This window comes from Bos indicus, chromosome 12 (assembly GCF_029378745.1).
Source record: "Bos indicus isolate NIAB-ARS_2022 breed Sahiwal x Tharparkar chromosome 12, NIAB-ARS_B.indTharparkar_mat_pri_1.0, whole genome shotgun sequence".
In the NCBI taxonomy this organism is placed as follows: Eukaryota; Metazoa; Chordata; class Mammalia; order Artiodactyla; family Bovidae; genus Bos; species Bos indicus.
In genome coordinates, this window is record NC_091771.1 from 25,818,898 (window position 1) to 25,835,793 (window position 16,896).

Below are 16,896 nucleotides of genomic sequence, written 5' to 3' on the forward strand. Positions count from 1 at the left end.
CAGACTGTATTCAATTTGATACCCTAAATTCTGAGTTTAATGGACTTATTTCCATTAAAGGGGCAAGACCATACAGAAGGCATCAAAACGTAAAAGTGTCAGACACTTTTGGTTCAATATTAGGAAGAGCATTCTAACAATCAGAACTGTATGTAAGTGCGAGTATCCATCTGCGTAGAAAACAAATTTCTCATCAACAGGGGTAAAAACAGGCTGGATGAGCACTTTGTAGAAATGTCATAGAGAAGATCCAGACAGTTAATGAGGAGGCTTGTATTATATTCTCCTCTAATGTTCTCTCCTGCTCTCATACAAAATGCCTCCTTATGAGGTGGAATTAGTTTCTAACTCCCAGCTGTAATTGGTTGGTGTGTCTATGTGTGTGTTATTCGCTCAGTTTTATCTGACTCTTTGTGATCCCATGTAGCCGCCAGGCTCCTTTGCCCATAGAATTCTCCAGGATTCTATTCTGGAGTGGATTGTCATTCCCTTCTCCAGGGGATCTTCCCAACCCAGGGACTGAACTCAGGTCTCCTGCATTGCAGACAGATTCTTTACTCCAAAGCCATGTCTGAGCCACCATGCAAGCCCCTTAAATCTTAGTTGTTGTTGCTTGGTACATTTTAATAAAATGATCACTGTAAAATTTAAAATTTACTACATACTAGTATATATAGTTCTTACATACAGTGGAATACTTACAACATATTAATCATTACTATTTACTAGTAATTATAAGTAATTCTATAACTAAAATACAGATAGACCATTTATAACATCAGATATATCACTGATAAAAATCCTGTAGTATCTATACTAAAGAAAAGCTTTTATTGAGGAATAAAAACAGTCTGTATTCAGACAGCTTTCTTGAAATAATTGCATTTATTTTTTTTTAATAATTGCATTTAAATTCATGATAAAAGGAGTTTTCAATGTGTCTTGAACTGAAAGATGTACAATATTGTGGCTTATATAACTCACTGATGTCACAGAGTAAAACCATATGTATAAAAACAGTATACAGATAAGTAATTGTGGAAGACTTATTTTTCCTCGTCATTTTCATAAAGATATATCCCATTAAACTTAGGTTGGACAATGAAGTGGTTCTTAGGTGAATTAGTCCAATTTGATATTTATTAGATAGTCTATGCATATTTCCTAAGTAGTTTCTCCCTAAGGAATAGATTGATATAATACCATAAAATGAAAATCTGTAACATAAAAAGTGTCTCAATATTAACTTATTAAAAACCTCCTAAAAAGAATGCAATCTTTAATAAAATTAATCAATCATATTTTTAATGTAAACCTAAGTCTGCAGCTTCTCTTCAGAATAACACTTACATCCTAGTTGCTGTTTAGTACTAAGTTGAGTACAACTCTTGTGACCCCACGGACTGTAACCCACCAGGCTCCTCTGTCCTTGGGGTTTCCCAGGAAAGAATACTGGAGTGGGTTGCCATTTCCTTCTCCAGGGGATCTTCCTGACCCTGGGACTGAACCTGTGTTTCCTGCACTGGCAAGAGGATTCTTTACAACTGAGCCACATGGGAAGGCCCTTACATCCTTATTGTTGTTATTGTTCAGTCACTAAATCATGTCTGACTTTTTTGCGACCCCAAGGACAGCACCACTCCAAGCTCCTCTGTCCTCCACCATTTCCTGGAGTTTGCTTAAGTTCATGTCCATTAACTTGGTGATGCTATCCTAGTTCAGTTCAGTTCAGTTCAGTCGCTCAGTCGTGTCCGACGCTTTGCAATCCCATGGACCACAGCACGCCAGGTCTCCCTGTCCATCATCAGCTCCCAGAGTTTACCCAAACTCTTGTCCATTGAGTCGGTGATACCATCCAACCATTTCATCCTCTGTCGTCCCCTTCTCCTTCTGCCCTCAATCTTTCCCAGCATCAGTTCAGTTTAGTTCAGTCTCTCAGTCGTGTCTGACTCTGTGACCCCATGAATCGCAGCGTGCCAGGCCTCCCTGTCCATCATCAGCTCCCGGAGTTCATCCAAACTCATGTGCATTGAGTCAGTGATGCCATCCAGCCATCTCATACTCTGTCATTCCCTTCTCCTCCTGCCCCCAATCCCTCCCAGCATCAGAGTCTTTCCCAATGAGTCAGCTCTTCACATCAGGTGGCCAAAGTACTGGAGTTTCAGCTTCAACATCAGTCCTTCCAATGAACACTCAGGACTGATCTCCCTTAGGATGCTAACATTATCTCTGGGTATAGACAGGACATACATGTATGTATTCGTGCATCAGATCAGATCAGATCAGTTGCTCTGTCGTGTCTGACACTTTGTGACCCCATGAATCGCAGCACGCCAGGCCTCCCTGTCCATCACTATCTCCTGGAGTTTACTCAAACTCATGTCCATCGAGTCAGTGATGCCATCCAGCCATCTCATCCTCTGTGGTCCCCTTCTCCTCTTGCCCCCAATCCCTCCCAGCATCAGAGTCTTTTCCAATGAGTCAACTCTTCGCACGAGGTGGCCAAAGTATTGGAGTTTCAGCTTCAGCATCAATCCTTCCAAAGAACACCCAAGGCTGATCTCCTTTAGGATGGACTGGTTGGATCTCCTTGGAGTCCAAGGGACTCTCAAGAGTCTTCTCCAACACCACAGTTCAAAAGCATCAATTCTTCAGTGCTCAGCTTTCTTCACAGTCCAACTCTCACATCCACACATGACTACTGGGAAAACCATAGCCTTGACTAGATGGACCTTTGTTGGCAAGGTAATGTCTATGCTTTTCAACACGCTATCTAGGTTGGTCATAACTTTCCTTCCAAGGAGTAAGCGTCTTTTAATTTCATGGCTGCGGTCACCATCTGCAGTGATTTTGGAGCCCCAAAAAATAAAGTCTGACACTGTTTCCATTGTTTCCCCATCTATTTGCCATGAAGTGATGGGACTGGGTGCCATGATCTTAGTTTTCTGAATGTTCAGCTTTAAGCCAACATTTTCACTCTCCTCTTTCACTTTCATCAAGAGGCTTTTTAGCTCCTCTTCACTTTCTGCCATAAGGGTGGTGTCATCTGCACATCTGAGGTTATTGATATTTCTCCCGGCAATCTTGATTCCAGCTTGTGCTTCTTCCAGCCCAGCGTTTCTCATGATGTACTCTGCATAGACGTTAAATAGGCAGGGTGACAGTACACAGCCTTGATGTACTCCTTTTCCTATTTGGAACCAGTCTGTTGTTCCATGTCCAGTTCTAACTGGTGCTTCCTGACCTGCATATATGTTTCTCAAGAGGCAGGTCAGGTGGTCTGGTATTCTCATCTCTTTCAGAATTTTCCACAGTTTATTGTGATCCACACAGTCAAAGGCTTTGACATAGTCAATAAAGCAGAAATAGATGTTTTTCTGGAACTTTCTTGATTTTTCGATGATCCAGTGGATGTTGGCAATTTGATTTCTGGTTCCTCTGCCTTTTCTAAAACCAGCCTGAACATCTGGAAGTTCACAGTTCACGTATTGCTGAAGCCTGGCTTGGAGAATTTTGAGCATGACTTTAGTTATATATATATGTTAAATGCTAAGTTGCTTCAGTCATGTCCGACTCTGTGCAACCCTACTGTAGCCCGCCAGGCTCCTCTATCTATGGGATTTCCCAGGCAAGAATACTAGAATGGGTTGACATTTCCTACTCCAGGGGATCTTCCCAACCCAGGGATTGAACCCATGTCTCGAGGCTCCTGCATTGGCAGACGGATTCTTTTCCCCCAATACCCCCTGGGAAGGATGCACACACACAGACACACACACACAGTATACAGTCTAGATTCTGTACTGCCAAGTGCAGTCGCGATCAGACAGCCCTTGGTCTACAATTGCTTTTATGACCCTTGGTAAGACACTTAATCTTTCTAAACCTCAGTCCCTTCATTTGTAAATGGGAACTAATACTTGTGAAGATTAAAGGAAATTAAATGTTCATTAAGTAGTAGTCCCTAGTCCTTATCACCCATCTCTCAAATCATTGAATTATTTTAAGTATCAGATGAATAAATGCATATAAAAGTCTTTTATAAATTGAAAAGCTTGTTGCAACTGTAAGGTATTGCATTTGAAACTGTAAAGTATTGAATTTAACAGGCAACATACCCCTGCACTACATTATGGTTAATAGTATTCATTAACGTTTTCAGCATGTAGTAGATGCATCATAATATTATAAATTTCTGCAGCACAAATCAGCAACTTAGAAGAAAAGATCAAGTTTGAAAACAGAGAAAACAATCATCAGTAACAAATATTCTCTATGTAATTTTGTTATAATCCATAGAATTTTAGAAAAATATATCATTTATCTGCAATGGGCTGGGCCTGTACATATAACAGGAGAACAGAGGCTTTATCATGCAGGTGAAGAAAAGGAAAACAAAAAATTTTCCCCAAAATTTCACTAGCCTGTTTTCTAGTCCAAACAATCTGGATAATTTTATCAATAATTCACACTACTTGAGTTATATTCAGGGTTGACGCTCTAGTGTGGTTATGAAGTATATCTTTCCTAGACTTTCTGATTTAAGAATATCAGAGCCATTTAAGGGTAAAGCAACATAAATTATTTAAAAATTGGAACATTTTCTTAAAAAGTGAGCTCGTGTAATTTGATAATGCTCTGACTTTTTAGTTTTAAAGATACAGATATTGAAACTATCCCAGCTGATAATTTCATTCTGACATGAGTTTAAAAGGTTAAGTTACTCTCTGAAGAAAGGTAATCTGGTTGCCTTTCACGGCAGCCTGCAAGCTCTGCAATCTGCATAGAGAGGGGCATTTGTCATCATTAGCTGAGCTGTGACAGCTGGCACCCAGGGTGTCCCAGAATCAAGGGGTGGCAGAGACACTCTTGGTTTAGGTTGCCATTAAGTGTAGCAGGTTTCTTGAGGATCAAGTATATTTTATGAAAAGCTTTGTGATGTAACTAACAACAGTGAACATATTTAGATTTTCCATAACATGGATAATACAATGATAGCACATAATTAGCAGGTTGCCTCTAGACAACAAGATGCCAGATTACAGGATGAATAAACATCTACTGCCTGCCACTTAGAGGGGGAGAATTGTTTCAGCACCCAAATAGCTCCAGCAGAGTGGTTTTTTTTTTTTTTAAAGGCTACATTAAAGTGATCAATTGATTATGTATATTTAAGAAAACAGACTGAAGATAGAAAGTATACTTCTCAGACATGTTTTAAATTTGGTTGTAAACAATGCATAATGTCTTAGGAGTGAGCTCAAGTATACACACTCAATATACTACACAACCTTTTGATAAAATGAATATGAAAACTAAAATCATTTGCACAGATGAAATCCTCCAACTGTTGGAGGTATGTACAGTTGATAAAACATATTTAAAATATTCCTCGGCAAAAGTTTAAAACCAGAATCTTTTTACCAAATGAGTGCTACTAGCCACGGTCTGAAACAGTTGTGGTTAATACACCTATAAACTAGTTTTCAAATTTTAACAGTTTATAAGCATGTTTGCTTCATACAGTGCAAAACATATAAAGCAAAAAGTAAGATTATATTAAGAAATAGGTTGATCAGATCTTTGAAAAATAAGAAGGCTACAATCCCTTTAAAAAATCATCAATGCTTGGAAACATAATCAATAACACTAGGTTTTATATTATTATGTAAACTAGTTTTCTACAAATAAAACTAATTTTTGTGTTAATGTAAAATCTATGCAAATACATGCAGTCATTTATCAGGAAAGCTGACAAGCATTCCATATTGGAGGGGGAAATGAAACTGCCTCAAGAATAGAGGCAATTAATTATTTCTGTATTTTTTCTTCTTCTGTCTTGAGGCACAAAAGTTATCCATCCAGTTAAAACAGCAAATGAAATAAAGAGATTTTTTTTTATTTAAACACATATGGCTTTTGCCTGCAATACTGATCACCACAAGGTCTACAGATGCCCGTGGCTAAATTGTACACTGGCAGATGCACACAGGGGAAAACTGTGGTAATGCAGCGTGGAAAGCAAAACAAATGAAGAACTGAGTCTGCTAGTAAAAGGGGGAGACAAACCAACAACAACAACAGCAAAAACCCAAACCCCCAAATCAAAAAACCCACATTGTTCCTCCCAGTGAGTTATTCGTTTATCAAACACAGGTTCATGTTGCAAAAAAAAACACCAAACACGTGACCTTGGTCTGCTGCAAAAAGTGAAAACAGTTTTAAGTAAGTGAAGGCGTTTTTCTGTATACACATGCAGATGATGTATGTGAGGGACTGTATGTGAGGGACTGAGCAATATATTTTTATTTATATGGACAGGATAACTACTAATGTTTAAACTTCTCAATTTTACAATTAAAAGTGTATGACATTCAAAACTGCCACAGTATATATGACTGGATAAATACTGTTGGACCCTTTAGTTATTATTACTTTAAAAATCCATTTAGCTGCAATCTCCTAAGGTATTATTGAAAACGATAAGGGTTATTACAGAATAATCTTGCAGATGTGATATTAAATTCTGGTGGAGACAAGAATCCTGTATTTAGAGGCTGCTTCCTTTTAACAGGTTAACATAAAAATGTATAGAAGCCAATTCAACCTTTTACTATCTGAAAGACTGTGTGTGTGTGTGTGTGTGTGTGTGTGTGCGTATGAGCAGGCTATTTTGCAAACCATAAAAAGAGTGTACTTCCTAAAAATGGTTTAAGATTATTAAGAAAGCAATAACTTCTTTCTTAATAGGCCTGTAAGCATGCATAACATTAAAATTCCTATTGTAATTGCCAAATTAAAATAGAAAACAGAAACCATTTAAATAATTTTATATCTTGAGGGCAGAAAGAGAAGACTAGTTGTACTATTCCAAGTTGTAAAAGAGCAAAATACTTGAGAGGGCATCATTATCAATGAAGATGTTGGTACTATTACAATTTAAGAATTCTTTGTTTGGAATATTTATAACTATTTAAATTTAAATGGCAATGTATATTTATACAAAATTAGGATTTGAAGCATATGTTCCAAGAATATGTATATATTAATGAATATTAGCTCTAGTAAACCCTTTGGCATCATCCCCCACCATCAAGGGAGGATTAATTTACTGAAAATGTAAGGTAATACACAATGCAAATGTTGAGAGATTTACTTCTCCAAAGACATAAAGCTAGTAATGTTACAAATATTGCTAACTTACATAAGGAACTTAATATGCATTTTGATGTGTAAACTGTAAACTATACTCCTAAATCTAATATATATATTCATGTGAGCATAACAAATATTACCAGTACCTGTGAAAATGAATCCTTTACTAACCATTTAATGTCACATAGTAAAATTAAACAACTTTCATGTAAAATAAAAACTGTTAACCTATTGCCTGTGTATCTGAAATAGCACTTTATATTTTGAGTCTATTTTGGGACTCTCTGATTAAAACTGGTCTTAAAATAGAATCATGATTAAGATAATAAGTTCTAGGGGAATAACTAAAGGTGTTTATAGTCTAAAGTTTTTTGATATAAAACTAAAACACCCAGATTCATTATAAATGAATCATAAAATTTACGAGTAAAAAAAAATTAAGTGCATGAAGCAACTTCTTGTGTCCATGGAAATGTTCTATGTGCCAGATGTTATACAACTCTATACATTTGTCAGAACTCATAGACTGGAACATTCATATTGAAAAAGCATAGACTAGAACAGTACGTATGCAAAATATGCATAATAAACCTGACTTTCATAATAAAAATGATTTCCCATAAAAATAATAATGCTATAACTTTTTCCAGTAGGTTCACAAGTTTTTATCAGAGACACGATGTCTTACAAATTCTTTATGTCCTTCATGTTTTTGATTTGATCTAGATGTTTAGATAAAACAAACATATTGAGATTAAAAAGTAGTAAGAACTTATTAGTACTCTTGACTTGATATTTTTGACAAATCACATGGAAAAATTGTGCTTTCATGAAAATAGTACACAGAGTACTAAATAATAGTAATAGTTCAGATAAGTATACTAAAATGTATATTACTAGTATCATGAAAGCAATTATACGGAAGTGGAAATTAAATATTATTTAGGTGCTCTACTCTCAGAAAATGGTTATAATCTGTATCAGTATGTAAAGTTATCCAAGAAATTGCTATTCATAAACTGATTTCCTTTTTTTGCTATAAAGTATTTATTTTATTTGATATATGTGACAAAAGGTAATAGGTTTTACTAATGCAATTATTATTTTAAATTATTACTCCAGTTAACTGATCATTAAAAAAAAACCCTATTTTAGAAGAACTACTTTGCTAATTAAGAAATAAGCTCCAAAATTGTAAATTAGTAACAGAAAATGTTACTTCAGACATGCAGTCACTATAAGCTGATTATCTACATCCTGTATTCTAGTCTCAAGGTTACGAAGAATGTTTTCAGTGGCTAATCACATACAGTCTGGACAGTAATGAGAGGTATGCAATCCTGGATGACCCACTACAGATGGACAGATTAACAGACGCTAATCACATCTGATTCCATTGTTTTCTCTAAGTGCAATAAAACTGTACTGTACTAAGAGTACTGAGGATACAGCCATATGCATGAATGTCTATAAATCCATGTCAGTGATGGTTTGAGGAATACCTAATTTTCATATATTCATATGGAGAAGAATCACGAGTCCATTTATGTCACAACATGTTTACTATATCCAAATTAAAAACATAAGTTGAAATCTAGTAAAATGAATTTAAATTTTACAGTTTATAAAGATAATGGTGACTTTCTAAAGGGTCAATGGGGAACTGGAATGTTGGAACACTCCGTAATACTCATCAATAAATGACTGATTAACCTCACTACCCTTAAATGTTTGCAAACAGTTAGAGATCACAATTCATTGTGAACCATAAGAAAATCTTTTGGTTGATAACCCTGCCCCTTAAATTTTGTCAGTTTACAGATACAACTTAAAATATCCTGCATCTCTGTGTCTACATTCAAAATAAGTGAGGAAACTGAGACAATGATCTGAATAATCAAGGCTTAAATTTATTTTTTCTACCAAAAGAAAGGTTTTGGCCAGAGTTATCCAGAATCACTCAAATGTGCAAATCTAGCAGTGGTGATGATTCTGGTTAAGTACACTTCCAAATTCTATTTTTAATCTCAAAATTACTTTCAACATTTATTAAGACCAATAACAAATTTTCTAAGCAACAAAGTAAGCAAAAAAAAAAAAAAAAGAGTACTCCCTGCTACCATTGTGACTGTATGATCATGTATTAGGGGAATGAGGAAAACTGAGGCAACAGTCTAGAATATTCAAGTGAAGAATTAAGAAAATAATTTTTAAATGTAACCACAATTATCAAGATACTCTGGTTAAAGAAAAATAGGGTCTAAATCGTGCCAACAACGATCTCAATTCTCTGCTCTCCTTTGCCATAGACGATATTAAAATATGAAATAATTATTTTAAGAACTCACTGAAACTTTTGAAGCTTTCAAGCTATTTTGTTTCAAGTATTCTTACATAAGGAGTCACAATAGAAAGAAAGGTATAGATGCACCATCAAATCACATCACCAGAAAAACTCCGTCTATTTTTATTTAATGTGACACATAAAGAAAATCCTGCACAAATATCTGTCTTTAATTTCTCCAGTGTTAAAAAGGAAATATATTGTGTCTGGCAGAATGAAACAGATGAAATAGCCTAGGTGCATTTTAAAAAAAGAGGAGGTGGGTTCGGGGTGGGGGTGGTGGGGGCAGGGGAAGAAATCAGATGTGTACAATGAGCCTTCAAAACCACTCCAGCAGTAGGGATAAATAATTTAATAAACTCAACTTCATATTCTTTTTATCTCCCCAGTGTAATAAGCACATATTAAAAAAATAGAACTTTATATTCGTGAATACTTGTGAGTAGAATAGCAGCCAGCAGATAATGAAAAAACAGAACAGTATCTATCTGTGCATTTAATATGTGTGTGCATAACCTCTAACTAACAGATACATTTTTCCAGATGAAAGGTCACAATTGCTTAAATTTATGAACATGTAATTCATATTTAAATTAAGATAAAAAAAAAGAAACCCTGCATTCCTACATTTCTCAACATAATAGAGTTTTTCTTTAATCTAATGGGGTGTCTCTTTGCCCATTATTTTGTGTGTCCCATATAAGTTATGTAGGTTTACAGAAGGGAGAATAAGTTACCTACGAAATACCACTTTAGAAAAAAGTTATTTCGCCACTGTTATTTTAAATGCTTGGAAGTAGTAAGGATCACAATATTTAATTATTTTATATTCATTAACATTCCTACAATTTTTGACAATGGTGTGCTTGTGATTTTCTCCATTTTTTAAAAATAATAGAACATTCTAAATCAAAGCCACCTAGTGAACTAAGTGAAATGGAAAAGTCAAGTTGGTTAGACCTTAATATCCCAAATACCACTCAAATATGAGCATCTCAAACAATCATTAAATCCTGAGATTCTTGGGGTCTTTTCTTCAATTAGGTCAGTTTTCTTCAATTATCATTCTATTATTAGCTCTTGTCAAAGATGTCTGCACAGCATATCAATGAAAACAATTAAGTATTTATATCCTGAAGCATTGGACACACACAAGCTTTCATTCTAATACTAACTACTATGATTATGTTTATAGTGAAAAAAATGTATATATACAAGACTGGTGTCATTAGAGCTGTTTTATGAACTTTTCACAAGTAAATAAAATTGATTTTAAGCTATTTCCGTGCATTACACAACCATATAAAATAATTAGTTCCATAGGTCAAATGATATTTTATAAAAATTACTTTAAAATTGTTAAATACATCGCTCCAACAAATCAGATCTATCTCCAAAGCCTAGCTGAAAATCAGCAGAATTACACAAAAGCGTACTATATATTTTAAGTTCCTCTCCATAGGTCATTTCAATTAAAAAAAAAGGTGGGGGGGAATAGAAAGCACACTCCTCAGAACAGTTTAATTTTCCCTTCAACAATGAGAGGTGTCTGAGATCACTGGAAGGATCAGCTACAGAAGGCAATTCATTTCACGTGTTCAGTGTAACAGAAAATCACGGTGTTGCAGCAACAAGCAATACTTGCGCGGGAGTATTATTCTAGGGCGCCCAGTTCACCCGCGGTGATGAGAGCGGGTGGGTGAATCCTATGTTATGTAAATCACTGTCAGCTCCCAGCGTGAAGGGTGCTGAAGGAAGCAGCTCAGGAAACACGGTCCCAGCGTCCTTGAAGCCCAAAGACTTCACTTCCCGGGAACACGCTAGGACTAACGAGTTTTTAGTCCTTTTCTCACCATCCATTTTTCTTCTTCAAAGTGCAAATCGTTAGTGAAAAGGCCTTGCTTACACCAATTAGTTTGCACAAAGTGCTTTGGCATTTAGCTCTGCTTTAACCCAATTAAGCCGCACAGTGAGCCCCGAAGATGCGCCACCTGCGCGCCTGGCTCCAGCGCTACCGCCCGGCGCGCCTCGAGTCCTTCGAGTCCGACCCACCCGGACGGCCGCCGCCGCGGTCCCCCGAACGGCCTCGGGGCCTCCGAATCCCAGGCTGCCTCAGGTCTTCGGCAACTGGGGGCATTTGCAGGTGGCCCAAGAAAACAACGGCCACTCTGACCTGAACCCAAGGGAGAGCGCGCTGGGCGCAAGGGCCCCGCGACCCCGGGACCAGAAAGCGCGGGCTCGGCCGCGACCACACGTGCGCCCGGGCGGCGGCGGGGAGCGTGGGCAGAACACTTGCAGCAAACGTGGAGAAACCCGGGACCCTTAATAAGGTTTTCACATACCACATAAGAGCGCACACACAAAACCTATGGGACATGGAGCAGATAGAGGAAAGAAGGATGGTCAGGGAGCGTAGGGCCGCGGGACCGGCAGGGAGCACGCGGGACCTGCACTGGGTGGGGACAGAGGTGGCTTCCCCCAGAGACCACCGGCACATCTTCGTCTTCGTGGCCGCAGGTTCCCCGGCGGTGACTTGCCTCCTCTTCCTTCTCTTCCAACTGCCAAAAGGTAGTATGCGTTCACCCGCCTCGGTGCCAAAGTAGGGAGGGGCTGGCGGTTACGCCCAATCCCTGCTCCTAAAGGGGTGCAAGGTTCTTGGGGAACAGAGTAGGTGGATGCTGTGGGCCCCGAATCTAATATACTGTTTTAAGCTAAATCGGAATCTACCACCCTTGGATAACAAAAAGTATGATGCTGTACCTGTGCAAAGAAGAAAGGAAAAAAAAAAAAAAAATTCAAACGCTTGAGTAGAAAGTGGGAGCCCTGAACAAGATCTTGTTACAAGTGGCTCTGAAAGAAAGTGACTACAAACCTGTTCCAGGAATTATAGGATTTTGCTGGAAATAGTCTTAATTCAAGGTAGGGTGTTAAAAATCTGCCTAGGTTTAAAAACTACAGAACCCCTAAGTAGTATTTCTTCCACTTCCAGTACATCAAGCACGCAGTTGGTACCAGCAGGGGGAAAAAAAAGCTCTACATAAATCCATTTTGCCCTCCTTTTTTAGATTCCCAAATTTAAAAATATTGATTTCTTTCAAAGTTTTTTTTAAAAAATGATGTAAATTTTAAAATCCCAGGTGACTGCAAATTAGTTTTCTTTAAAAATCTTAACCATTTCCCTTAAGTTATTGCAATATTATAAAATCAGAAGTCTGCTGTCAGATGACCACTAAAGATCCCTTAGGAGAGAAGATATATCCTAAATTAACACATCTGTAGACAAGACAGAAAGCCCGAACACATAAATTTTCAGGATAGGTATCTGCCCCTAGGTCTCATCTCCATGACCTCTCCTGAACTGTCATGTATTCAAACACACCTCATTATGAACTCACATTAAGATAATCTCTGAATCTCAGAGAGTTTTCTTTCACAGATATGTCTGCCAGTGCGTACAAAAAGTTAGTGTCCTGGTTATAATGTTGGGCAAGTCTATCAAAGTACAAAGAGGACTGCAGATGGGGGGAGGGGTGTACTAAACATTTTTTAAACATCCCAACTTAAACTGGAGTAGACAACATCTAACAGCAATCATTTTCAGATTCCTTTCAACAACTTCAAATGAGGAGAAAAACATAGGTAAAACACTGCATAACATAAAAAAAAATCATTCTAATATGGGAACATCCAGAAAATTACACTGGTATCAGTCCATCCAAAACCAGCCTGCATATACACTGAAGAGCAAACTCCCAACCTGCATTCAAAAAGACCTCCAGGATTAACAGGCGTTAATTATCTCACTCTAAATGCAAGTTAGTGACTTTTGTTTTAGAAAACCCCATCTAATTCACCAATTGATGGATGACCATTAGTACACCTGTATTTGCATTTCGTCGGTTAAAAAGACAAGCAGGGTTTTTCAGCACAGAAGAGAACCACTTTGCCAAGTCTTTTCAAAACGTCAATATGCTTCAATTAATACCAAAGCTGAGAGATTCCTCCTGATTTCCAAAACTGTCTAGGTGGCCTGGGTGGTTTTCTGCCCAGCAGCAGCCTCCTACCTTTAGTTTGTGTGCCTATATCCAAGAGGGGGGATTAATTAGCCGGGCTGGAGCTGACGGAGGCTGTCGTGACGAGCCCAGTGGCGATTGGCCGCCAGCCTGCCTGGCCCTGCCTTTATAATTTCCACACGAGTGCATCTGGGCTCTTAAGACAAACCAACAGCAGCTTCTTCTGACATATACACAGGCGCACACTCACCCCCGACGCACACTCAGCACACTTTTTCTCCGTCCGATTCACAGCCCGGCACACACCATGATCACGGGCAAGCGTAAATAAATACGGAAAGGGTTGATTATTTTGACTACTGGAAGAGCTTTGCTGGGTCTCACCGCAACTTTTGTTTTTATAACTGAGGTGATCTCTGCACGCGTTTCTCTCACACAAGGAAGGATTCTTTAAAAGAGGAAGAGAGACGGAGAGAGAGAGAGAGAGAAGGGGTGGGGGGAGAACAACCTTTCACTTTAAGGCCGGCTGGGCTCAAAGATAAAAGGCAGGGGAGAACAGCGCGAGGGAGTCCCCGGCCGCCGCCGCACTTCGGAGAGACGCTTCTGGTACAGTTCCGAGCGCCGCGGCCCGTTTCTCCACCGAAGTTGGCTCCAGCTCTAGCAGCCGCGTTGGATCCCACAGCTTACTGCGAGACTCCGGTGTACAACCCGGATCTCTGCCCCAACATGATAGCGGCCCAGGCCAAGCTGGTTTACCATCTGAATAAATACTACAACGAAAAATGCCAAGCCAGGAAAGCTGCCATTGCCAAAACCATCCGGGAAGTCTGCAAAGTAGTTTCCGACGTCCTGAAGGAGGTGGAGGTGCAGGAGCCCCGGTTCATCAGCTCTCTCAACGAGATGGACAATCGCTACGAGGGCCTCGAGGTCATCTCCCCCACCGAATTCGAAGTGGTGCTTTACCTTAACCAGATGGGGGTGTTCAACTTTGTGGACGACGGCTCGCTGCCCGGCTGCGCCGTGCTCAAGTTGAGCGACGGCCGCAAGAGGAGCATGTCGCTCTGGGTGGAATTCATTACTGCCTCCGGCTACCTCTCGGCGCGCAAAATCCGGTCCAGGTTTCAGACGCTGGTGGCTCAGGCGGTAGACAAGTGTAGCTACAGGGATGTGGTAAAGATGGTGGCGGACACCAGCGAAGTGAAACTGAGGATCCGAGACAGGTACGTGGTGCAGATCACCCCGGCTTTTAAATGCACCGGGATCTGGCCCAGGAGTGCTGCCCACTGGCCACTTCCCCACATCCCCTGGCCGGGACCCAACCGGGTGGCAGAGGTCAAAGCGGAAGGGTTCAATCTCTTGTCCAAGGAGTGCCACTCCCTGGCCGGCAAGCAGAGCTCGGCCGAGAGCGACGCCTGGGTGCTGCAGTTCGCGGAAGCGGAGAACAGACTGCAGATGGGGGGCTGCAGGAAGAAATGCCTCTCCATCCTCAAAACCTTGCGGGATCGTCACCTGGAACTGCCGGGCCAGCCCCTTAACAACTACCACATGAAGACTCTGGTTTCCTACGAGTGTGAGAAGCATCCCCGGGAGTCGGACTGGGACGAGTCCTGCCTGGGTGACAGGCTGAACGGGATTTTGCTGCAACTCATCTCCTGCCTGCAGTGCCGGCGCTGTCCTCACTACTTCCTACCGAACTTAGATCTGTTTCAAGGCAAACCTCACTCGGCTCTAGAGAATGCTGCCAAACAAACGTGGCGACTGGCGAGGGAGATCCTGACCAACCCGAAAAGTTTAGAGAAACTTTAGAGGACAATTTTAATCGAGAGCCGAAATGTGATTATACTATTCATTCTGAAAAGTTCTCATGCAGTGTAAACTTCCTGTTCGATTCCTATCTAATATTCCACTCAGCAGTGCAAACAATCTCTTCCTTCAAAAGGAGTGCTAAGGCAACCGCTTAAGGCATCATCTCACCCACCCCTTCAAGGGGAGAAAAAGTAGGGAGAGCAGATGGAGAACACCCCAAACCCACAAGTATTAGAAGACTTCTTTACAAAGGATTTCCTATCGCCCTTGAAAAGTACACAGGAACACCCGGAAAACAGCCTGGCTGTAACGCAAGACCGCTGTGAATGCTAACTATCAGAGGATTATAGCAATCTTGGCTGTGAGTAAACATGATTTGGATAAGCCATCTGAAGGAAAAGTGTAATGTATATTTTGATTTGTAACAAATATTGTGATCTCACATTGTCTTTGAAAGTGTGGATGTTGGTGTTTTGTGATTTGGTGAACAAAAGTTAAATTGGCATTTTGGATGTTCCAGACATTTTCCACTAACAAAGATATAATTTAAAGGTAGATTTCCTCCTGGTACTTTTATCTGTCTTTAAAAGTGTCTGAACTTTAAAAAGTTTACATTTTGTTTCAAATATATTGCTTGTTCTATTTCTAACATTCCATAAATATACTTGAAATGTTATTTAAATATATTCAAAGAAATTTGAATTCAGCTTATATAATAACGCTTGAATATCTGAATTATATATTTGAAAAATGCACTTGAAATACACTGGATAATTACTTTTGTGATTTAGATTTTAATTTCTGTTGCTGGTTTTTATTTAATTAGAAGCTAATAAATGAAGTAAAATAAAACTTGTTGTGTCTCACTTTAAATTGTTTTCCTGTCAAAAGATGTAATCCTTAAATTTGAAAACTGAACCACTTGAATATTTTAAACATTTTGAGAAATATGCTAATGAAATAATTAAAAATAAAACCTTAAAATATTGGCAAAAAGCTCTTTTTGTATAGGTACACAATATAATGATCTACTGTTAGCTTCTGACTTACTTATAAGACTATTCCATTCGACAACAGAAACAATTTAAATCTACCTTTGAAAGCCTGCTATTTTGGGTTAATTATTTATGTAGAATTTTTGACACTATAAGGATGAAATATGTCATGACAGTCATGGTTGCTGAGTTAAAAATCAGACAAACTCCGAGAAAAATGAACTTAACAAAGTCCTAATAAAACTTTTGAAATTTGTATATGAAAACTATGCTAATAAAATGAAGATAATTTCTGACCTAATATATGTCAAACCTTATTTTATGCAGTAAGGGTTCCAGGCAGGATAAATTAATCAGAAATCCAAAATTACCGTTTACTTCATAGAGCAAGCCAATGATAAAAGCATAAAGACAAACTTTAAATGATTTAAAATCAAATGCACTACATTCAAACTCATTTTCAAAATTCTATTCTTTTGGAGCTAGAAATAAAAGAAGTCCTGTGACTATCCTCCAGAGTATTTTAAGAGTCAACACGTCTGGGAGGGGCTAATCACCTATGGGCCCTGGTTAGTTAATTCAG

General features: G+C 38.8%; 2 protein-coding genes across 7 annotated transcripts in view; one reads left to right on the top strand and one right to left on the bottom strand.

Moving 5' to 3' along the window:
• NBEA (neurobeachin) overlaps positions 1-16,896 on the bottom strand; it is a 674,548-nt gene that overhangs the window by 194,235 nt on the left and 463,417 nt on the right. The gene's annotated exons all lie outside the window — the stretch shown is intronic.
• Positions 13,725-16,070, top strand: MAB21L1 (mab-21 like 1). The gene has a single exon (XM_019971410.2). The coding sequence runs from the start codon at positions 14,239-14,241 to the stop codon at positions 15,316-15,318; it is 1,080 nt and encodes a 359-aa protein (XP_019826969.1). The 5' UTR covers positions 13,725-14,238; the 3' UTR covers positions 15,319-16,070.